Genomic DNA, 24127 nt, shown 5'->3' on the forward strand with positions numbered 1-24127 from the left:
TATATATTTCAAATTATTTAAAAAAATTATTTCATAATAAAAAATATATATATCATGGAATGATGAATCTAGAATGAATACGTGATCATAAACTTTGCTATACATTCCAAAAAATAATTTTTTTTAGAAGATCAATTTTAATCTGTAAATAGAGTGGCACAAAGAAAATGTGGAGATTCACAGAACACTTAAAGTTTATTTTCTCAAAATTACTCGATATATTTTAAAAATATAAACAATTTAACATAAACATTTCCTTAAAATGTTTTATGAAATGTTCCATTGAGAACTATGAAAATTAGAAGCTTGTAAAATGTTTGGTTGGGAATGTGTTTTAGAGCTTTTGGAATGTTTTTTTAGAAAAAAAAAATTATATATATAACGGGAAAAGAAATATTCTGAAAGATTTAATAAATTTTTTGCCATAAAATATTTTTGTAAGTTGTTTTAAATTTTATATTTACAGAAATATATTTTAAATTATTTAAAAAAGTTATTCCATAATAAAAAAATATTATGGAATGGTGAATTTAGAATGGTTAAAGGTCAATTCTAAAATAAAACATCATTTGAATTATTCATTTACGAATATATTTTTGTATAATATTCTTTTGGGAAGTGTAATCCATACATTCTTCAATACATCTGTAAAACATTCTTTTAAAAGGTATGAATTCTTAAAAACAATTCCATCCGTGTATAATAAAAAAGAGTGGAACACAAGAACAAAACATTTCCATTAAAAATAGACATATATAATAAATTAAATATATTATTGATATTAACTATTAACGATTATTATATGGACTCTGATAAAAGAAGTTTGTGTTTATCAAAAGTTAACAATAATATTTTTTAAATTAGACTTTTTTCGTTATAGAAAAACTCAAATCTGTAAAAGAATTATGTACAATTATTTTTATCACAAGGATACTAGTTTGAAGCATTTTTACACTTTTCTTCTAACTCAAGAACCTAGCAAAAAAATTGAACATGATTACATTTACTTATAAATTATTATTATTTAACTAATTATTACAAATTATGAACACTATTCTTATATCAAGAGAGATGGATGGTGAAATACGACATCATTATCCGTCGTTTCTTCTGAAACGAAACGACATGCATGCGTGTCGTTCGGCTTCTCCTTCCTTTTGAGAAGGTGTAATTTTGTGATAGAACAATTCCCAAAGAAAGTGGGCAAATATTGAAGATAAGAATCAGTGACAGAGAGAGAACGAACGAGGTAAAATTCCTAACGTTTCATTCTTCTTTCATTCCTAGTTTACTTCTTGTAAATCCTTCCATCAACTGAAGCTTTTCTATTCCAACTCTGGACTCAAATTTTTGTTTTATTATTTTTTCCCCTTTGAAAATTTTTCGTCTTTATTGTATAATTGACATGAACTTTGGTCTTGGATCCTGTTGCTATTCACTTGTTCCGATTTTCGATTTTGTAAAAAAACAAATTTTAGGGGTTTTACCCAATCCTGGTAATTGTATTCTCTACATGCATTCATTCAATACTGTTGAGAACAAATGTTACCTGAGACTTTGTGTGTCAAATAGCATATTTGAGCTTCATCTGCTGGCATCGAATACACTGTATATGAGTATGCATCAATTGTTTGTCACGTGACAGATGCCAGAAGCCAAGTCACAGATCATGATGTTGGACTGTCTCTGCTCTGAATAGAAATTTTAGTTTTTTGGACTGTAAACTATATTTGCGCTTAATCCAACGTCTAATTTCAGTTTTCCTTCTTCTATTCACTAATATTTGGACTTTTTCATGGAAAAATCAGTCTAACTATGTCATAGGTTAAAAAATGTTTGTAAATTGGTTTCCGAGTGGTTGGTAGGTTAAAGACTGATTTTGGTTGTAAACTGATCCAAAACCAGATTGATTTGGTAATTAAATCATATTATTGGTTTGCATTGGTTTAACATTGATATATACCCATTAGTTAATTAGTTATGTTAGTAATTAGTTAGTTGGGTTACTTGCAGTTAATTAAATATCTTAATCTTAAATGTGTTGCCGTGGAATTTTTTAGTAACGAATTTTGAAAATGACAATAATCACCCTTTTGCAGTAATTGAAATGCATGCGTTTGACAGTTTTGGTTTCTTATTCTCCAAAGCTGAAATCAATGATCTAAGTACTGATTAATTTTTTCTGCCTTTTGAAACATATTATCTACTGCCAAAGGCCTGAAGTTGAACCAATGGATTGTTCAGCTGCAAGAAAGACACAAAAGGCTGACCGAGAAAAGTTAAGGAGGGATCGACTCAATGAGCAGTTTGTAGAACTGGGTAACGTTTTAGGTAAATCAAGTTTCACCTTTTCACATTGGAAATTAATTGATACTTGTATTTCTGTAGAACTGGTAGGGGAATTAAATTAACAAAAAGAAGTTCTGATTACAATTGAAAATTATTGAATAATATGGATGTTAAAAATATGAGTGAACAGTATTAGAAAAGCAATGTCTGATACTACTGTATACCCTCTTCGTTCATTTCATTTTCACCTTCCTTTTCTGGTTCCAGCACCAACCTATCCGATGAAAAATAAGAAAAAAAAGTGAGTATACTGCAGAAAATGTTATATTTACTCTCTCCCTTTTATATTCCGTAAAACCATTTTGCTTCTTTATCCTCCACCCCTTTTCTCACCACCACCTGCCGGCCCAGAGAGAGTAAGCTGTGTGAAGCTGAACATTTCATGCTTTAGATTGATTTCTTATTTGCATTGTGAACGATTTTGGAGCGCAGTCATGCAGTATTTGTTCTAGAACTATTACTGCAAGATTAGGTCTGTTGATTTTAGAGCTAAGGGCAATTGATATTTTTGAATTATCTTAACATTTTGAATGGATTGTTCTGGTTTTCCTTGCCTGGAGTACTTTTGTGTCCTTAAAGTACTTTAATACTTGAGTTGTCAGGTTTTCTTTTGAAAAATGCATTTTTTCTTTTTATTTTCGTATTTGTATAAGATTTAATTTAGTTTTTTTAATTAACCTGATTATAGTTTTGATTATTTTAAACCACATGTAGCATGCAGAAGAGGTTAACAAGAGGATTTACAAATGCTGATATTTTGTATCAAATACCTGTTATTTCCATTTAATGTTAAAAGCTGATAAACAATAAATGTCTTAAATCACTCTCTGCTGTGGAGATTCTGAAATGCAGACCCTGACAGGCCCAAAAATGACAAAGCAACCATTCTAAGTGATACAATTCAATTGCTGAAGGACCTTACCTCTCAAGTTAGTAAACTCAAAGAAGAATATGCTACACTAAATGAAGAATCTCGTGAGGTAATTTTTTTATTTGATGAGTTGGCTATCTTGGTGCTTTTGCGACCATAATAATGAAAATAATTTAAATTTCATTCCATTTTTAGTTGACTCTGGAGAAAAATGATCTCAGAGAAGAAAAGGCTTCTCTTAAATCGGATATTGATAACTTGAATAATCAGTATCAGCAGCAGCTCAGGACTATCTTTCCATGGACTGCAATGGACCATTCAGTTGTCATGGCTCCACCGTCATATCCCTTTCCAATGCCAATGGCAGTACCTCCTGGTCCAATTCCCATGCAGCCATTCCCCTACTTTGCTAATCAACATCCTGCAGTCATCTCTAATCCCCATTCAACTTTTGTTCCTTATTTAGCCCCCAATACCATTGTTGAACAACAATCCACCCAGTACGTTTCACCTCCACTTCATCCAGGCTGTCGGTCAAATGTGTCTGAAAAACCAGAATCCAAAAGCAAATCATCCCGGGAGAGCAAGGCCGAAAAGAACGAGGATTCTAATGATGTCACTACAGACCTTCAGTTGAAGACTCCTGGGTCTTCTGCAGAACAGGTTAGTGTTGTTTGCTAAGGAAACTTTGCAACCGATCATGGTTCTAAATTGCAGTTGCAAATCCAATATTGTTGCAGTCAATGGTGATTACATCAAGAAATTATTTTATGAATACACCAGAAGTAAAATATAATGGTTTTGCAATTACTCTAATTATTGATACGTGTTCTACAACTATCCATCGCACTACTTCCTTCATGAAGTGCCTCTTGCACTCTCCCAGCATGCCACACAGCAACACCGATTCCATCAGTGATACCTAGAAGTTAGAATTAAAATGAATATTTGTTTTTTCTTGTGATAAAAATGAAATAAAACAATGTTTAAGGTTTTGTTGTGACTCCATTGCAACTATGTTGTGAACATACTGCGGCTCATTGTTTGATTGAAAATCAACCGTTGCGGTAGGCGTTGCAATAGCAGTACTGCACACAGCAATTTATCGTCGGATTCAGGTTTTGTTTGGTACATGTTTTTCAGGATTTATCATCCGGACAAAGGAAATCTGGGAAGTTGTCAAGAAGGGAAAGCAGCTGCTGCTCGGAAGGGAATACATTAGGTAGGTGTTCTTCTTCTCATAGCGCTCAGGATAGCTCATCAAGCAGTGCAGTTGCAAGCAGAAAGGATAATGAATGAGAAAGTATGCAATTTAGTGAATAGCTAGCTCTTGTGCATTTGAAGCCACAATGAAGATTTTCATCGTGCATCTGCTGCAACTCTGGAGGGTACAACTCATTCGGTTCTTATCCCAAAATAAAAGTCACTTCTCTTATCTCTTCCTGAGTAAGAATTTGGTCTGAGTAGGTTTTAAATGTTTAAGCATAAACTTCTCGTTCCAGGGGAAAACTTGAAATTTCAGCTGGAAAACCTCCAAGTTGACTAGTGGGGTTATCTAACCTATAAGTTTGTAAATTCTTTCACAGTGGTTAGAATTTCATGATTCGATACAATTCAACGAGCTAACCATTTGTATCTTGCAATGTATTGCCAGTGGCTTTGAATTTCGCAATGCTTAATTGATTAACTGATGTCAATGCAATTTCATATAACTAGTACAAATCACTTGAGTCTGGAACTCATTATTTTCTTTTGGTAATTCTCATGAATGAAAAGACCGACACATTTGATCATTCCATTGTTTTGTTCATTCTTGTGAAGCCGGGGTTTTAACAGTTATTTTACTGGCTCTGTATTTCATTTGACTATTTCATTGCTCTATTTTAATACTTGTAGAATCGAGATTTCACTCATAATGTGAACCTTATTTGGCATGAACCTCACAACATCATGTGGCTTGGCTTCTAAAGGCAAAGAAAAAATGGGAGGAATTTGAGTTGAGAACACTGTATTTTACACAAAGGCATGATCTTAATGAGAAGAATATAGTTTGATATGATGAAAATTTATTTCACATTTTGGTCCTTAGAAATATGATAGATTTCTCGTACAAGTTAAAAAAACAAAACACAAATTATTGCCTAATATTTATTCAGAAATAAATGAATTCAAGTGATATTACAATTTTAAAAACACTACTCTCTTCCTTCAATGTTCTTCTAAACTGTTTATATCAATGTTAATGTATAAAGGTAACACAAATTTTGACTAATCTTGTTAGGAAAGCCACAGAGAAAAGTAAAGTTTCACTTTTCTTTCTGAAATTGCAGGGTGATGGGAAGAAGTAAGTTAAAGATTCACTTTGAAAAGAAGTCCCCTTTTGAAGGCTTTGGGTGTGTAGAAATGTGGAAATGATAATCCATTGTTCTTCTCACTCTTGATCATCAAGAAAATACTCATGGTAAGCAAAACTTGCAAGAACAAAAGGAAAAGATATTATTGATCAGATAAAAGTGACACTCAAAGAATATGTGCCAAAACCAATCAAATATCTGCAGCAACAGAAGCTCATCAACCCTTGTATAAATAAACCTTTGAGGACAACACAGGAGTAGTGTGCTTATGATGTTCTGTTGAGATCACTGACTGAGAAACAAGCAAGAGAGTGAAGATGGGGTGGTTCTCTCCCAAAAAAAGGAGTGTTGAGGGATACACAGGGCAGAACATGGCCACTGTTTCCACTTCTCCAAATTTTCATTTGGTTGTGATATTTGGCATTGTTTTTAGCTTGTTGTGGCTCTCAAATTACACAGCATTTTACTTGCAGTTTCTCCTCATGCTGTCTCCCATTCTTGCAATACTATTCTTGATTTCATATTCTACTACCTGTGGAAGCCTCAACTTTAGCTTCATGCGTTTGAAGAATGTGGCATCTCATGGAATGTAGCAATGTTGCTGATCATACGTGCTGCTTCCTTTCAATGTTGATTTTTTTTATCTTTTTAATTTTTATCAACAAATGTTAGTTGTTAGTATTTTGTTATTGTGAGAAGTTGAATTTACAATCTCTCTCATCCTTCCCTCTAAATCATTTAAACCAATCTTATAACTTTTAAATATTAATGGGAAAGTTGAATTCACAACCTCTCTGACTCTCTCTTCCCACTTTTACGACTAAGTCAACTTTATAACATTAAGTATTGGTGTATTATTACTAGACTGGTTTAAGCTATGTTGGAAATTTTTTAGGTTCTTTTATGTGAGCATGTTTTGCTAATGAATTGTAAAAGAAAAACATATTTACTTGTTTTGTTAACATCTTGTTATGGTGTTCAAATGACATTGATTATTACTACTTGAGAAAAAGTGAATCATATGAATAACTTGATCACTCTATTAACCATGTGTCAGTGTTCCTTTATTTTTAAATACTTGTGAAGCAAAGTTAACAATGTTCATACACGAAATTAACCACGTAACTTATTCACTTTAGGGGGAAAAAGAAGCTATTATTGTTCCATCTGAAAAAGCAATATATGACTTCAAATGAATTGCAATTATGCATGCATGAAAATTATTTGTATTCTTGAAAATGCTACCATTTCTTACCTCCAGTTCTTGGTGGAACATTATAACTATTATCATTTTTTTTTTATTAGAAACTGAAATTGAATATAACTTGCACAAAGATGAAAATAAAAACTGTCACATTTGAAGATGATAATCATATAATAGAAGTCATATTTTGAAGATGATAATCTATAGAATATAGTTCAAAAATAAATTGAGATCAAGTTTAAAATTATATAGATTTAATTATGTTTCTAATCTGAGATTTGGAATAACTCTGTCTTGATCCTCGAATTTAAAAACTTTTTTTTCTCAAAATTGAAAATATATTGAGATTTAGAATTTTAAGATTTAATATCTAAGGTTGAAAACTGTTTATAATTCCTAAAATTTAATGTTTAAGCGCTAAAATTATATATATAATTTTTTTTCAAGATAATGAAAGTTTTTTTTTTCAGATTCATAGCCAATGGAAAAGTAATTCATTTTATTTCTTTTAAGAGATAACTCACACAAAACCCTCTAAAATTTATTGAAATTACATTTGTATCTCTTTTTTTATGTTATACAAAAATCGTCTAACTTGTACAACGATGTTAACTCGCTTTCTTGTGGTTTGCTAAAATTACACAAACACCTCTTTCGTCACCCATTGTTATTAATTTATTACCATATTAATACAAAAGGATTTAAATATTACATTTTGAAAATCTTATTTTGGAAATTCTGTTATAGAAATCGTGTTCTAGAAATTCTGGAAAGTTTTTATAGTCAATTCACGGAGGAAAAAATTGTCATTTCATGCATTAGAAGGATGCAGATAGAAATTATAGGAGTGTAGAAAGTAAAATTGTTGTGTTATTCTTAACTTCGATGATCTTGTTACACAGACGGACCTCCTTTACAAAGTCTTAACTTCGATTACTATCCAGATCACATTATTTTTTGTGAAGTTTCTATTGTCAAAAATTTATTATTCCTTGTAAATGGTTTTTGCGTTTGAAATTTTACACACCTTATGTATTGAATTTGGATCATTCTATTTTGAGTTTTTAATGTTGATGTTTTAAAATATATTAAAAACGTTTTTAATATACTAACATAAGTATATTTTGAAAGTTTAACATATAAACAACACAAAACAAATCGGTAGAGTCTGAACTTGTGTTTTCTCTTTCCTTGTGATTTCGTGGGTAATTGTTTCTTGAGATATTTTTCTGTGAAATCCTTTGTTAAATTTATCCCATGTTCTGTAAATGGTGTCGATTTATAGAATTAATTATGCATTTTGTTTTAACAATATTTTGTTGTGAAACGTTCTTAGCCAATATTTTCACAAACTTTTTCCAAATATATATATATATATATATATATATATATATATATATATATAAAAGAAAGAAATAACTTATTTACAATTACCTTACAAACCAAGTTTAAAAAATAAAAATTTGGTGAAATTATATAAGAGACTATTTACAAATTAGATTATATATAAACTATTTTTAATTAATGAAAAACTCACTTTATCTGTTCTCTTATTCTTTTCTCCTAGAAGATTGTATAAAGAAAATTATGTAAACATGCTCCAGAGTAATACTCAAAAGAAACAAAAAATAACAGAAAATACTACATAGTAAACAACAAACGTCTTAAAAATGTTCAGTAAAATCTCTCAGCTGACCTCAACATCTCTCATAAAAGATAGTGACATAAAGAACAATGACAGAAAGTTGGATTTGGACCCCAAACTGTTGAAGGGGCTAAGAGGTTTTCTTGGGTGGAGCCATGTTAAAAAGAAGTGAAACAACTGCTTTGACAGTACAAAGCTTGAGCACAGACAAGGTGACTAGATATAACAGCAAGCCTGCAAAGAAGTAAAGCCCTATAAGCTTGATTATTACTACAAATGATCAAATTCAGACACCAATTTGCACAACAATAAGAACAGCATATTTAGAATTTGAAAAGAAACTTGCCAATTTGGAAATGAGATAGATCATTGACATCATACTTCCCTGCACTCCAAAGTTTAGAATCCTGGATAGCCTACATAACAGTTGCATGCAATAATACTTGTATTCAGAAAGAGAACACTTTTACTTGTGTAACAATGCACCTATGCGCATATGTAACTTTATTAGAAGTTAACACAATAAAACCTGTGATGTATAATACTTTCATAAATTGTACAGCCTATAAGCTAGTGAAATAAATTTACTTATGTACTCCTTTCTAATATAATTGCAAGTTTTAAGCCATACATTTTGCGGGATCGTTGGAAGTAAAAGATGTAATTCGAAAGGGCAAACAAAAACAATTAAACTCATACATTTCATATAAAAGTATGTTAGAAGTCCCACATCGACTAGAGATAAGACAATCTCATAATATATAAGTGAGGTACAAACCTCACCTTTAAGCCAATTTTATGGAGTTGAGTTAGACTTAAACTCCACTTCTAACATAGTATCAGAGCCAAGTTAGAACATATCTTAGCGAACTCTCTTGGACATTCTGTTCCACCCGCTATCGGACTTCTATCGAACCACCCACTAGTTTATAATCTCATGCACGAGATGAATATACCTCGACGTGAGAGAATGTGTTGGAAATCTCACATCAATTAAAGATAAGACAATCTCATAATATATAAGTGAGGTGCAAACCTCACCTTACAAGTCGATTTTGTGAAATTGAGTCAGGCTTAAAATTCACTTCTAACAAAGTAAGGTTCAAACACTTGCAATGTCTCTGAAGGAGAAAGGCTTAGACAAAAAAAAAAAGATCGAGAGGACAAAGGAACGAGCTAACAAAATGAAGAAAAACAGAAACTTCACAAATAAATTCAAAGTAGACACGAAAGCACATGAGATTACTTAATGTTGACCCCAACGGTCCAAATTTAAAAATGTATGTACCAGTAACTTTCTGTTAGAAGGAAACTAAAACCAAAACACCCAGGAGTTATTAAACACCAAGAATGTGTTTGTTTAAAATCTTACAAAATTATTCCCAGAAATATGAGTAGTGGGATGTAACATTTTCATATATGGTAAAAGTTATAAAAATTCGTTCGAAACATTAATCATTCCCAGGAATCTATATTACACATGCTTCCGTTTTTCTTGTCCCAATGTAGAATGGGTGGGAATGTTATATTCTCATCGGGAATGTAAGTTGTTTTCTAAAATAACTTGACAGGTGTCACTTTATCATACCTCATTGTATGTTTTTTTAATTAGCATAAATTTAAAAATATTCCAAAGAACTACACATACTTGCCAAACATCTTTGATGGGAATCATATCCCAGTAAAAGTAATCGCAGGAATATAATTAAATACGCGAAATTGATACCCCAAATTTGAAATACTGGTTGAACACGACTGGTTTGAATCCCCGTGCAATGATGAAGATGACTAATATTAACAAAAATAACTATTTACCAAAAAAACAAGAACCACCTAGAATTGACATTAGTTCCTGCCTTCAAGAACAAACTAAAATTTAGTTTCAACTAAGATGTTTACTTCTCAGTTGGCACGTTTCTTTCTTTATAGTTAATTAAGTTTCTCTTAAAAAATCTCCGGGGAAACACTAACATATTTACCTTCAGTAACAGATGTTTCTTTGCAAGAGAAGCAATCAAGGGAAGCATTGCAATGGAGGATACGATTGCATAAAATCTCAATAAGCCAGATCGACTGCGTCTTCTACCTGACAAAATTGAGAAATAGCTAAGGTTCAGATTAAGAACTTGATATGATACAAAGGAAACAAAAAATAACTCTGGCTTTAGCCATATACAAACCTATATTCCCAATGATTAGTGAAACAACACTAACAAAAACAGACGAATAGGCAACTGTATTTAGAGTATCTGCTTCTATTCCTGGAAAATATGCAAATATTGCTCCTATTATTAGCAACGCAGCCTGCAGGGAACAATTTCAAATTTTAACATATATTAGACAAAAACAAAAGATGTCAGCAGTTAGAGAATACAGATTCTCCAACAATAGTTACAGAGTCAGCATTTGCAATTACAAACTACCGTTTGACAAAAAGTGTATTATGATAGGATTTAGAAAGTTGAGAATGAGTTATAAAACTTCTGCCTCACAGACAGGCATTACCATTTCATAAAATGAATCCTATACTCAACATAAAAACACTCATTATGAACTGTGTAGTTTGAATAGCCACCCAAAAATAGTTCAATCATATTAGTGCATGAGTACACATAAAAGTTGATAAATGTTTTTCATTAATAAAAGTATACGGCCATATTCAAGTTAATAAAGTTGCTTTGATAATTTTGTCAAGTGTAGCCACCAGTGTAGGAAAATATACATGTCCTGTAGAGCTGTACCACAAGAATCAAAGCAAGGCCAACTATTTTAAATGTTTTCTTTTGAAAGGAAAGAAAATAATCAATCAGTGTGTGTTTTGGATTACCATTTGAGCACCTAAAAGTCAGTTGAAGAGCACCGAAAGTCACACCCACATGTTTGGCAATTTTTGTTACGTTTCATTGAGTATTAAAGAGGCCCAAACTGTGGTTGCATTCAAAGCAATGCCTTTGATGCTTTTCGGTTGAATGAAGTATCAGTTTCATTCAACCAAACTTAACACGTTTTCATATAATCCAAACACACACTTAGTAGAGAACCACAATATCCAGAAATTTCAGTAAAGCCTTCTATCTAAAGATCTCATACAACATCATGTTACCCAAGCAAGAAACCCGTTACATTGAGCTGCCATACTATCCCTTTTCCTAATTGTATCTAAAAAATACCCAAAATCACCATAAGCCACAAGTATAAAAGTTGGAATCCAGTTCAGGCGCAAGGAATATTAGCTCAGTTCAATCACCTGTTCTCATCAATGGATTAGCCTTTCCATACATTTGTACTTGTTTGATAAAAATACTGAAAATAGTTGAAAACACAAGTGCAACCCCTATAAACTTCCCAGGTTGAAGTTTTTCATTCCTAAAAAAATTCCACAATGCAGAATGGGTTCTTCCCATTCAGCACAAAATTGCAAATTCCCATAAATAGGACGCTTCAGAGATACAATATATGATCAACCGAGTGTCTTACTTGATTTTTTCAGTTAGAAATTCACCAGCAATACAGACTGAAGGAGAGGCTTTTATCTCAATTAATTTATGCATCTTAAGATAATTTTTTGAGCCATGAGATTGCTGATTTATATATGCCGGAAACTGGAAAGCAACTAAGTTTACATTTTTTCAAATAATTAATTTGTTAATTTTATAAAACAACCATTCTACAAGCACAAAAGCAATTCGTACTAAATCAGAGTTATTATTCATTTAAACTAAATACACTAAAACTGGTCTAAAATATTTCATTTAAAAATCTACAACCAATAACCATGAAAAAATTTCTCACACAACATACAATGCCATTGCTACAGAAATCCAATAACCAAAAAAGAAAAAGATAAATAAAACCCTACATACCTCGGTAATAAAGTGCAGGGAGAGGCGTTTCTTCCCCTTTGCAACTAGCTGATACCCTAAATGGTATAACATCAAAACAACAAAAACCAATGAGAATAGTAAGAAAATAAGATATAGCTAAAAGCTAAGTCATAGAATAAATTAACTGCAACTGTATTAAAAATATGAATATCATAAATTAATAAAAGAAAATAAAGAGAGATTAAGGAAAAGATGAAGCTAACTTGAATCAACAACCATCCGGAAGGAGTAATCGGAGCCATCAGTTCCAGAGGGCCTTCCAGAAGCCAATTTTCTATTATGCATCTCTGTTTTCACACCTTGTATTGCAGATCACCCCACTTCCTTATCAAGCTGAGCCAATTCTAGCTGCAAGAAAATTAGAGAATTTGTTAGGAATGTGAGGAAGGCATAGTTGGTTCCAATAGTTAGAATATTAGTTTAGTAGGTCAGAGGGCGCAAGTTAGTGACAAATAGTTAAGTGAACTTGGAGGGGGATCCATCAATATCCAATAATATTTGTATACTGAATACTAGCTCTTTGTGAAAGGAAAATCCTCACGCGAGAGATAACTGTGTACTATTTTCAATGCTTAAATATAATTGTTCAACTTCATTGTTTGTTTCGATCAATTTCTCTCAATTCATTCCCAAGTTCGTAACAGAACTACATTGAGATTACATTTAATACATTAAGAAAAAAAAAATCCCCATGTAAAGAGTAAACTAAAACCAATATGAACTTAAAGTGAAAAACTTCTGGGGCCAGCCCCTACCAATGATTTAAAACACTATCATAGGTAAAAATCAAGGCCAACTATAATTTCAAGAAAAATCCAAACATCAAATGTTGTGATGCTCATATAAAAATACTTTTGGGGTAAAATCTTCCAAGACTATTCATTTATCCCTATGTTGTGTTAATAATGTGATATATCAGAATTACACAAAAACAGATTGTCCGCAGCTCAAGATAGAAATCAACGTTTTGCTTTCTAGTGATGGTATGATAGATCATGTCTGATTTAGAGGCAAACCTTGCAGCCAACAAACTTAATGTATTATGGCTTATCTGTTAATTGATAATAAAGATATGCTCATTGCAATTCCATGTTATTTTTAAATTGTTCCCAACTTAGTTTTGCAGCATAAGTTGTGTTGGAGCAGGTTATGAATTGAATAACCATCATGACACCTAAATTCTTCAATTGATTCTGAGCAGATCTGCTAAAACTTGGCATATCACAAGGAAGAGACTGGAAGAATGGCCTTAAAGATGACTTCAGGGTAGGCAAGGAGTTCAAATTTCTACAGACTGTCAATGTCTAGACCTCTATCCAACCAGACCAGCTGCTATCCAAGGGCCAGAGCAAATGTTTCCCAAATGGAGGAGTTTATGCAAAATAAACCTTTCCTGGGTCCTTAAATCTTCAATTGCAGGAGATTATTCCTATTCAAAATAATATGCCTTGCACTGCATGTCAAGCTTGTTTAAAATGGACATCCAAAAGCCTTTCATGAAATAATATTTAGTTTAGATTTTTGAACCATGTTACTTTTCCAATCTTTCTTCAAGAAAAATTGGGTTCGAAAAACAAAATTACCCATTGGAATTTTATAAACATTAGCACAAACCAATGTACAACATAACTACTTCATATTAAAAATAATGATGTATGATTGCCTATGTATTCTAGATATGTTTTGTAGAGAATATTTATACAAGAAAAGTGTTTTTTTGTTATTTTTCTGCATAAGTGTCAGTGTCACACAATTTGCAATCAATTTGATACGCCTTAACAAGGAAAGGACTCATTTCGTGTGATAAATAGCAAATGACTTTGAATTGTGTGCATAAATCAGTTAACTTCCATATCATCAAGATAAATCACATTATTCAAAAATTGATATTTAGACACCTGATTCACAGACTAATTTATAATTTTATTAATGGTAAAATGTAAAATAGTGTACTCAAACACCCACTTTCTTCAGATAGCTAGTGCCATGGATGGATCAACAATCAAATAATGCTCCTTCACATTTACGAGAAAGGTTTACTGTCTCCATCAATAATGCATGCTCATGAAACTCGTCTTAACTCAATTTTCACCTTTCAAATAATCATTTGCAATCTTTCTCCCTTTGAAAAATTAACCCAAGATTCTGAGAAATGAAAATAGGCCATTGGCTGAGCCCAGATAAAAAAAGTCATTGTCCCAAATCACTCGTGATGTCACCAAGCAACTACAACACATTAGTGAGTGACACACAAGAGAAACCCCTACTTTAAAAGAAAAATATCAGATCAAGGGATAATCAAATAAGGTGCATTAGTGTAATAGTGTTCCTTTCCATTCAACAGATTATTTGGCTTCTCAGGTTTTTAAAGTAGTTAACAAAAGAAAGTAAAATTGAAATAAAAAAATATGGTTGAATTGTTTGATTCGTATTAGTGATATAGAGTTTGAACAATTAATGCACGTTCATATAATTCAAAGCCATTTGTGACTCATCAGATGATCTGAACCTTCGCTTACTAAACCATATTAACAAATCACAAATCACACAATTCCAACAACTAAGCACAAAAATAACAAAAGAAAGCGGTCATTCTTGAATAGCATTCTCTACAAGACTTATCAAGATTATGTTCATAAGCAATGTCTACATTATCATTTTTAATACAAAATAACTATTTAATACATTGACTTATACGACTGTTTATAGAAATGATAATATGCAATTTGTTCATCAACTTACCCAGCTAAGTGTCTCTCTACACACTGGTATCTCTAGAAGACTGAAAATATCAAGTAGCTCAAAACTGAATATCATTGGCCTCTGTAGAAGACTTTGGATATCCACTATACTCAAGTTTGACATGCAAGGAAGAACAAACCATCTTGAACTTCAGCCTCAGGCTATCCATGATTTCTTGCACTTGTACATTTTCCGGATCCATGAGAGGGTATTTCTCAATCAACTCCTCCATCTGGCCAATAATTGTTTTGGCCCGTGGAGAGAAACAAGTCGGATCAAGCCGAAGTGCCGAATTCCAAATGTCAACACAACCCCTATAGAAACCAAGCTCCTCTCCAATCTCAAAACCAACCTTGAGGCCAACCTGTCTGCCTTCTTCCTTGCCAGCGACGAGGCCGTCACTGTGGCCTTCATCGTAGCCTTCCTTGTAATGGGTGTCCTCCAAGTTCAAAGAAGAATCAAACAAGTCATCCATGGTCTGCCCCAACAAAACAAATGCTACAAAACTGACAAGGAGTTGAGACCAAACTAGAGATAGTATAGCAGCAAGACCAAAACCATTCCCAATTACCAATTTCAATTAAGTGTTGAAAGCCACAATGCAGGAGCCCCTTAATTAATCAATGAATGGTGTACGGAAGAAACAACATGGATCAAAAATGAGAAGAAAAAAAAAAAAGAGGACAAACATAAAGTCAACAACATTAACAGAAATTATTGGAAAAAAGTCTACATCGTAATTGCTCATAAATCATGCCCAAATGCAATAAAAAAAAATAAAAAAAAAAAAAAAATGAGAAACACTGCAACACAAATAGAAAAAACAGTGAAACTTCTTTTTTCCAGTCGGTGTTAATATAATTACTGATTCAAACTTCATTTTCCATTGAATCTTCCGTACAAAGAGAATAGTTCCTCGAACAGCAAAAGAAAGCGCTATGTAACAGAAGAAAACGTGTAAAACTACCTGCTGGTGATTGCTGCTCTGCAGATTCCACTGGCTAAAGAGCGAAGAAATGAGAGCTAGGGTTTGGTTTGGGCAAGATCAAATTCACCTCGCCCTTTTATGTTTCAGTTATTATGCCACATGAAAAGTTTAACAGTCAAATTTCTCCATCTTTTTTCTCTCTTTAATTCTAGTACAGTTTTAGAAAAATCATTTATATATGTGTATTTATAACTTGTTAAAACTCATTATATTTTCTTTCTATTTTTTCTCTCGTCCTTCTTTTTCTAAATTACATGTTATTGTAAATATGCTTTTCCAAACACAGCCTTAAAATGTAACTAAAACTCTTGCGAAATTACACTAGACTTTACCTACTTGGTGCTAGGGATGTCAATCGGGCGAATAAGGTACGGGTAGTAGCTTCCCCTTATCCTATTCGTTGAATAAATATTTGCCCTGTATCCATACCCATATCCGTCGGGTATCCATTGTGCGGTATCCGCCTATTTTTTTTATATCTACAAATATCCACGGGTACCTGCGGATATTTGCAAAATTATTTTAAAAGGTTAAATCATTCCATAGGTCACATTTTTGTAGCGAAATCTCAAGTAGGTCCCCCATTTTTATTTGACTCAATTGAGTCCCTGTTTTTGAAGATTCGTTGCAATTGGTTCCTTTCCGTTAGTTGACCAAGTGCTAATTATGTGTCACGTGTCAGCACACGTGGTTTTTTTGACTTTTTTTTATTTTTAAAAATTTTTTTAATTTTTTTTAATTTTTTTTAATTTTTTAATTTTTTTTTTATAATTTTTCAATTTTACACCTTTTTTAATTTTTATTTTTGCTACTATGAATATATCATTTTTATTTTAGTCTTTGATAGCATCATATGTAGTACTTTTTTATGATTATATTATTACTTAATTGAAAATTTTATTAATGTGTTTTGTGATGACATTATCAATATTATAATATAATTAATAAAGAGTATTAACCTTAGGATTAAAAGATAAAAAATTAAGAAAAAAAGTCTACCAAAAAATAAAAATATAAACTATTAAACACAATAGAAATTTAACGAATTTCTATCTTAATAATATTTTATATATTGTAAGAAAATAATATATTCCATGAATTATTACTAGATATTATTAAATTTATATGAAATTTTGTAGAATTAATTTCACAACCTTCAACAAGTTGAACCTTACAGTGATTTTATGTGAGAGGGTAGTGAAGATGTTGGGCTTCTCGCCATTGTTTGCAAAGCGTAATTACTTTCTGCACACTGAATATTTCTTTCTACACTTATATAAAACGTTGAAAATGTTTAAAATGTGCATGCTTTGGATTTTTCTATTGTAGAATTCCAAACATGTCCCACATTAATGTGCTTTTAAATTTTGAAATATATTATGAATTTTATAACCCAAAAATATTTTTTATATTTTTAAATTATAAAATCTCTAATGTAATTTTTGGTTTTGCACTTTGAAAATTATTCAAAATTACTTAATCTACAATGTAATACGAGGCACATCACATTGGTTTTACCTACAATGTAATATATGATTCAGTCAAGACATATTACATTAATTATATATGACTTATGTAAAATATAATTTATTTTAGCATGACATTTATATATTATATAAAATGCATTACATTTTTAAAATTTTAAAATATACAATTTAAAATGTATTTATAAATTGTACAATTATAATTATTTATATATATATATATATATATATATATATATATATATTATAAAATATACATTCTATAATAGTTTTTTATATTGTGCAATTTTTAGTTTCACATTTCATAATATTATTAAAAAAAAAATAAAACGAAGAAAGGCCCAAAACTCTAGTTTTATACAGTGTTAAATTTATCATATTGACAAAAGATAATAAAAAATCTCTAATCTAGACATTATCCATAAAACTTTAAGAAAGTGGTATAAATTGAATGTTTTATTTTTAAACATAGAATTATCTCTGTAATAAAAAATACAAAAAAAAAACATTTATGTAAAAGAATATGTTATCCTACTACTACTATTATAAATGCACTATTTATCATAAGAATTGCATATCATTATTTCCTTTAAAAAATACAAATAGATTACTTAATATCATTATTTAACAATTTAAAATACAATATATATATATATATATATATATATATATATAAAAGTCTATAAAAAAAAGTTATGTATAAGATGCTTTTATAAGCAAATAAAAATAAAATTTAGTTGTTTGAATAAAAAATTCTTCTTTCAATAATCAAATTAAGTAGCTTATTAAAATAAGCTCAAAATATAAGTATATCATAACCTGTTTTGTAAGTTTGTTTTTAATGCCTGCATGAGTGGTATCATAAATTCCGATAAACTGTAACTAAATTCTTCAAGCAAATTCATTTAAACTCATTAATTTGGTTGAGTTTATAAACTCCATAAAATTCCAGAAACTAACTAACACTAAACACATTTAGTATATACTAAGATTATTAACAAAATATATATATATATATATATATATATATATATATATATATATATATATATATATATATAAGTCTCAGATATTAAATTACACAGAACATTTGATTATGAATAAGCATTTATCTAAAACTTAACATGTTTTATTATTATTATTATTATTATTATTATTATTATTATTATTATTATTATTACAATATTATAGAATTGATCACATTTTTATACAAAACCATGAAAAAAACAAGTGGTGTCAACATCCCACAACCACTTGTGAGATCTAATTTTTGTCTTTTTTGCTAGAAAACGAAAGAAATTTGTTTTGTAAGTAAAAAGATAGTGTTGCATTGGTTTGGTAGGAAGCAATAATCTAGGGTTTCAAATTGGGGAATTTGTGTTTGTGGGTTTTAAGAACTATTCTAAGTAAACAATTTTTTAGTGCTATATTAGCTTCCTTTGAATGGAGAAAATCTCATACAAATGCCACTTATATTATATATCTTCTTTCTCAAGCTATGTTCTAACAAATTTTGCAAAATTTTCATTCTCTTTTTCAAAAGTATTGAAAGAAACTTTAATTGATGAAGGAAGAAAATAAACTAATTTGGCAGTATCTTTGAAAGGAAGTATTAATACATCATTCAACTGTTATTAGAAAATTTTATCATGTCCAACAAATAACACAATAACGTATATTAAAGTTTCTTATTAGATTTAAATAAATTTTTGTTTATATCCATATCTGAATATTTAATATAAAATTGGTCTTATTTTCATCTTTATAAAATATAAAAAAATATATGTATATTTAGTTAAATACTAATTAAATAATATTTTATGAAAAAATAATAAAATAAATATGATATCATCAATGCAATGCAGGTAAAAGTTGTAAATTTTATTTTATTTTATTCAATATCAACTATTAAGAAAAAAACTTATAATTACATAAATATTTACCAAATAACCGGAGAAAACAAAGATCAAGTATCTGTTGAGGAAGGATACTTTTTTTTAACGAAACGAATATTTTTCAAATAAAACTAAATAAGGATCAAAAAGTTTAAAAAAAAAATGTGTTAACCGACACACTAAATGTAACTAACTTAAACACTTGAAAATGATAGTAAGATATTTTTTATGTAAAAAATAATAATAAATTAAAATATTAAAAAATGTAGATAGTTAAATTGAAATTGAAATTATAATATTTCATTTAAAAAGAAATAAAAGCATAAACAAAATAATCATTTTCTTTTTCTTTTTTGCCTATCATTTAAGAATCAAAATTGTGAGACGATAAATTTGGCCTATCATTTAAGTAGTGAACAACGTCCATAAAATTTATATCATAAAGTAGATCTTATCATACTACAAAATTAAGGTCAATTTTTATTTAACTGAACTCTCACCATAAGAAAGTTCATCAAAATATTATTATTTAAAGTTAAATATATTTGTAGCTCTTAAATTTTAATATGAAATTAAAATTTGTTTATCGTTAAGATTTTGATATTTGATCATAAATTTAAAAAATAAAAATTCAATTATGTTAAATTATTTTATCATGTCAAACGCATTCTCAGCTAACATTAAAGTAAAAATACGTTAAACATTGTAAATAGTTTAAATACTAATATAAAACGAATTTGATACGTGAAAAAATAGAAATTAATGTAAAGTTAAAAATTAAAATGTATCAAAATTTTGAATATAGACAAATTCTAATTTTACATGAAAGTTTCAAATATTAAAATCATATTTATTATTTATTATTATTATTGTGATGATATAATAATATTAGGGTGAAAACTACTCCATGGACAAAATGTAAATTTGTACGATAACAAACCGAAAAATTGAAGTAAAAACACAAAAATTAATTTCAAATGTTTCTACTAATATATATAAAATGTAAAATTGAAAGGAAACAAATTCATTTTGCATGCTTTCTCTGACACTGCTAGAATGAAAAGTAAAATTTGAACATATGAAGCAAAGACTTTTTTAGATCCAAGTGGTCCAAATCTTATGAACACAGCAAAGAAAAAGAAAAGGAATAAAGAAATTGTGAGAAAACTTTTATCTCAACTTTTTTCCCACTTTTTTCAGCTTAATTGGTGAGAAGCTTTCTGACTCACAACATTTAACACTCATAAAAGCTTCACTTCCATTCTCATCTTCTCTAATTATTACATAACTACACCACATCTTTTCTCCTACCTCATCACCATCACACATTCAAATTATTATTATATATCACCTCAATAATTAATTCATGGCAAAAACACAATGTGTTAGTTGATTTACATTTTGTTAATATCATTATAACACAATGCATGTGACTTCTAATGAGGATATTGTATTGATAAATTTGATTTTGTTGTTACGTAGAAACTAAAGAAAAACATTTTCTTACAACAACAATAATTGTAAGTAAGTGATTGAAAAGTAATATTAAGTATAATAAATCATAATAAATAAAACTATATCAAATTTCACTTATTTTCTATCACCTTTCACTTATTTAAAATAATATTTTTTTTTTACACACTATCCAAATAAAACATAAATCTCACCCAAAACTTTCCAAATATATGTTGTGTTAAATAAAAAAAAAAAAAAAACTAATTGAAACTCTTTTGTCCATGAATCATAGATTAAACTCTCAACTTACACAGTGAAGTTTAAACATATGTTGTCCATCGGACTGGATAATATTTTTTTAAAAATAAATTAGTTATTTTTTATTTTTTTATTATTAGTTATATATATATATATATATATATATATATATATATATAAACACATTTTACATACTTTTTTAATTTTCAATTATTTAATTAATGTTTACAATAGAATAAATTAAAATGATTATTATTTTTACATATTAAATTATTTCATTATAATTAATGATTGAAAATTAATTTGTAAAATTAATAATTTAAGATACAATCTTGATGTATATTTACATCCTTTAAGTAATATAATATATAAAAATTAATTTTGTAAATTATTGTATTTTAATTTTTTAATAAAAAAAAATTGACAACTTAAAAACTCCAACTCAACTCCCAAATTCTTGCGAACTGATTAGTGGATATAAGTTTTTTTTAACATCCTTAATTTTTTCCTTTTCGGGTAAGCTTTTAGACATGAAAATCTATTTAAAATGATATTTATATTTTATTTCATTTTAGAATAATATTATTTTATCAAAATATATACAATATAATTTATATATCACATTATCATATATTTTTTTTAAAAGGTTTACATGAACTACATTTTAAAAATGTATTTAATTTGTATATTTTGATTTATAATTGTCACTTTTTATTTTTTTTCTTAAAGTGCATCAAAATGCCACATTAAACTATTAGTAGCACGAAACAAGTTCTAGAAGTTACATTACACAAAATATAGATAAGTTTGATTATGGATACATTTTTTCCTACTTCATCTCCAAAACTAGGTTACCAAAAATGGACTCAGATTAGTAAACATAAAACTAAAAGGGGGAAAAAATTGATATCATCATCTTCATGAGTTTGACAGAAGCACAAATATATTAGTAGTTTAACCTAGAGTTGTTCAGTTGTTAGTTGAATGTGATGTTAACACTATGTCACCCCACTATCATATATTACGCACCTACACCATAAAGCTACACATAACCCACTCCACAAAAACTACCTAGTTGGATGAAAGCAATATGCAATCATGGCTTCGTCTCCTTTCTCTCTACTCCTTCATCATCCTTTATTTTATTTTTTATTCGTTAAGATGTGTATTAGAATGTATCCGATCCATGTATTGTTGAATTTTTTTCAATTTTTCGATAGAAAATCATTAGGGACATACAAAAATAATGAGACACGAGTTCAAACCACACATAAGAAATTGACATCACTCTTAACTCAAAACGTTAAGACCTCACATTACAAGCTGGTTTTGTGGAGTTGAGTTATGCTAAGTCCACTTCTAACATGGTATTAGAGTCATTTAAAAAAATATATATCCTAACGAGATTTCTTGGACATTCTGTTCCACCCGCTATCGGGCCTACTAACGGACTACCCATTAATTTATAATCCCACGCACGAGATGTATATATTTTGGTGTGAGGGGTGTGTTGGAAGTCCCACATCGACTAGAGATAAGACAATTTCAGAGTATACAAGTGAGGTGCAAATCTCACCTAAATTTATGATTATTTATCCTTATATTGTGTTTAACTTTCTTACTTTACTTACTCAATATAGAATCTGGACGGATACTTGGATTTTTAACCTATATTATATAATTATTTCATATATTTATGTAAAACATTAAACCAATATCTAAATTTATTTGAGATTAATAAAAAATAATTGAAAAACATATATTTATGAACTAAGACATTTCAATTGGAAATATTATTTTTCCTTTCAAAAAAAATGGAAAATAAACGATTAAAATATAACTAATATTTTAAATTTGTAAATATATACTAAAACGAATAAAGGCGTGTGCTTTTTTATAAAGTTGTATTTTAAAATTTAAATTGATTTGAAACTTTTTTTTTTCGTTGAATGGAATGTATATATTCATCAAGATAAAAAGGCATGTGTAAAATTAACTTTTCTTACTATTATTTAATATTAATTTAATCGGACAGAATCAATTTTACTATAATGACAGCAAAAATACATAGAGTATCAAAAGATACACATTTTTTTTAAATAATTCAATTTCAATGTTGATTTTAAAATATTACATTCTGCATAGTTAAATAAAATTTCTGCAAAATAATATTTCCAAACGTGTAGCTTTATTGAAGAATCAAGTTATTCTATCTTTCTAGAAAGTATAATGTTTGACCGCGTATGCAAAGAATACGATTATTATAAGTGGGGCATGTAATTAAAAATAAGGTAATTTGAAGTTGTAATTGGCTAGAGTCGATGAAAAAATTATTTTGATGCAAAATAAGAAATTTAGAATTTTTTTTTTCGTTTCAAAGAAAATGGAAAATAAATGATCAAATATAATTGATATTATAATTTTTAAAATATGACATTAAAAAAAAACAAAGGCGTGTGTTTACAAATAAAATTTAAAATTTGTAACATTCCATTTAATAGTTTTTACGCTACTAAACAAAACATTATATTATTATCAAGCAAATCAGATAGTAGGAATATGTCACTATAGAGTAATAATATAGTCATCCAAAATAAACATATAAGTACCAACTATATTTACAGTTTATGCTAAAAAAGAGTTAACAGAAAATCCAACTGTTAAACAAAACATGGACCGAGCCTACTCTTGGACATCTCAAACCACTAACTCAACTCCTATCCATGAGGGGAGTATCTTCACCTACTTTTGTATCTGCTCACACCACAGTGATCATTACAAGAAAAGAACCAAATACAGAACACATAGAGAAAAAAGAAAGGGGTAAGCTAATATGATTAAAAGAAACAGGCAACTCAGTATATATATACCATACAATCTTTCTCATTTTCACCATAATTACTTAGACCATCAAAACACAGCACAACTATATTACTCTAGACTCGATATTCGGATTATGTAAGCGACATTGGACCTCTTGGTGACATGCACCTGTGAT

At 29.3% G+C, this 24127-nt stretch overlaps 4 protein-coding genes across 7 annotated transcripts; 2 read left to right on the forward strand and 2 right to left on the reverse strand.

The window, feature by feature from the left end:
• The first annotated feature begins 1110 nt into the window (after window positions 1-1110).
• BHLH121 (basic helix-loop-helix (bHLH) DNA-binding superfamily protein) lies at window positions 1111-4932 on the forward strand. The gene is made up of 5 exons (XM_028055391.2): window positions 1111-1249; window positions 2216-2331; window positions 3202-3329; window positions 3416-3883; window positions 4364-4932. The coding sequence occupies exons 2-5, from the start codon at window positions 2232-2234 to the stop codon at window positions 4517-4519; spliced, it is 852 nt and encodes a 283-aa protein (XP_027911192.2). The 5' UTR covers window positions 1111-1249; window positions 2216-2231; the 3' UTR covers window positions 4520-4932.
• A 156-nt stretch (window positions 4933-5088) lies between these two features.
• Window positions 5089-6431, forward strand: LOC146880915 (uncharacterized). The gene has a single exon (XM_085669419.1). It carries the CDS (start codon window positions 5892-5894, stop codon window positions 6165-6167), a length of 276 nt encoding a protein of 91 aa, XP_085525545.1. The 5' UTR covers window positions 5089-5891; the 3' UTR covers window positions 6168-6431.
• A 1953-nt stretch (window positions 6432-8384) lies between these two features.
• Window positions 8385-12653, reverse strand: LOC114169898 (jagunal-like protein). Its single transcript, XM_028055282.2, has 6 exons — window positions 12511-12653; window positions 12287-12342; window positions 10604-10727; window positions 10403-10509; window positions 8770-8839; window positions 8385-8657 (listed from the first exon to the last, which is right to left on the reverse strand). The coding sequence occupies exons 1-6, from the start codon at window positions 12590-12592 to the stop codon at window positions 8554-8556; spliced, it is 543 nt and encodes a 180-aa protein (XP_027911083.2). The 5' UTR covers window positions 12593-12653; the 3' UTR covers window positions 8385-8553.
• A 2227-nt stretch (window positions 12654-14880) lies between these two features.
• LOC114170117 (uncharacterized) lies at window positions 14881-16189 on the reverse strand. Of its 4 annotated transcripts, none has more exons than XM_085669170.1 (2): window positions 16017-16157; window positions 14881-15660 (listed from the first exon to the last, which is right to left on the reverse strand). In XM_085669170.1, the coding sequence occupies exon 2, from the start codon at window positions 15522-15524 to the stop codon at window positions 15108-15110; it is 417 nt and encodes a 138-aa protein (XP_085525296.1). In that variant the 5' UTR covers window positions 15525-15660; window positions 16017-16157; the 3' UTR covers window positions 14881-15107. The 4 variants fall into 4 exon arrangements, with proteins under 4 accessions (XP_085525296.1, XP_085525295.1, XP_085525294.1 ...); XM_085669169.1 differs by having other exon boundaries at window positions 15108-15547; window positions 16017-16189; XM_085669168.1 differs by having other exon boundaries at window positions 15108-15555; window positions 16017-16183.
• Between the last annotated feature and the right edge of the window lie 7938 nt (window positions 16190-24127).

This window comes from Vigna unguiculata, chromosome 11, assembly GCF_037176805.1.
Source record: "Vigna unguiculata cultivar grain cowpea cultivar isolate G323 ecotype 2 chromosome 11, ASM3717680v1, whole genome shotgun sequence".
NCBI classification, from domain to species: Eukaryota; Viridiplantae; Streptophyta; class Magnoliopsida; order Fabales; family Fabaceae; genus Vigna; species Vigna unguiculata.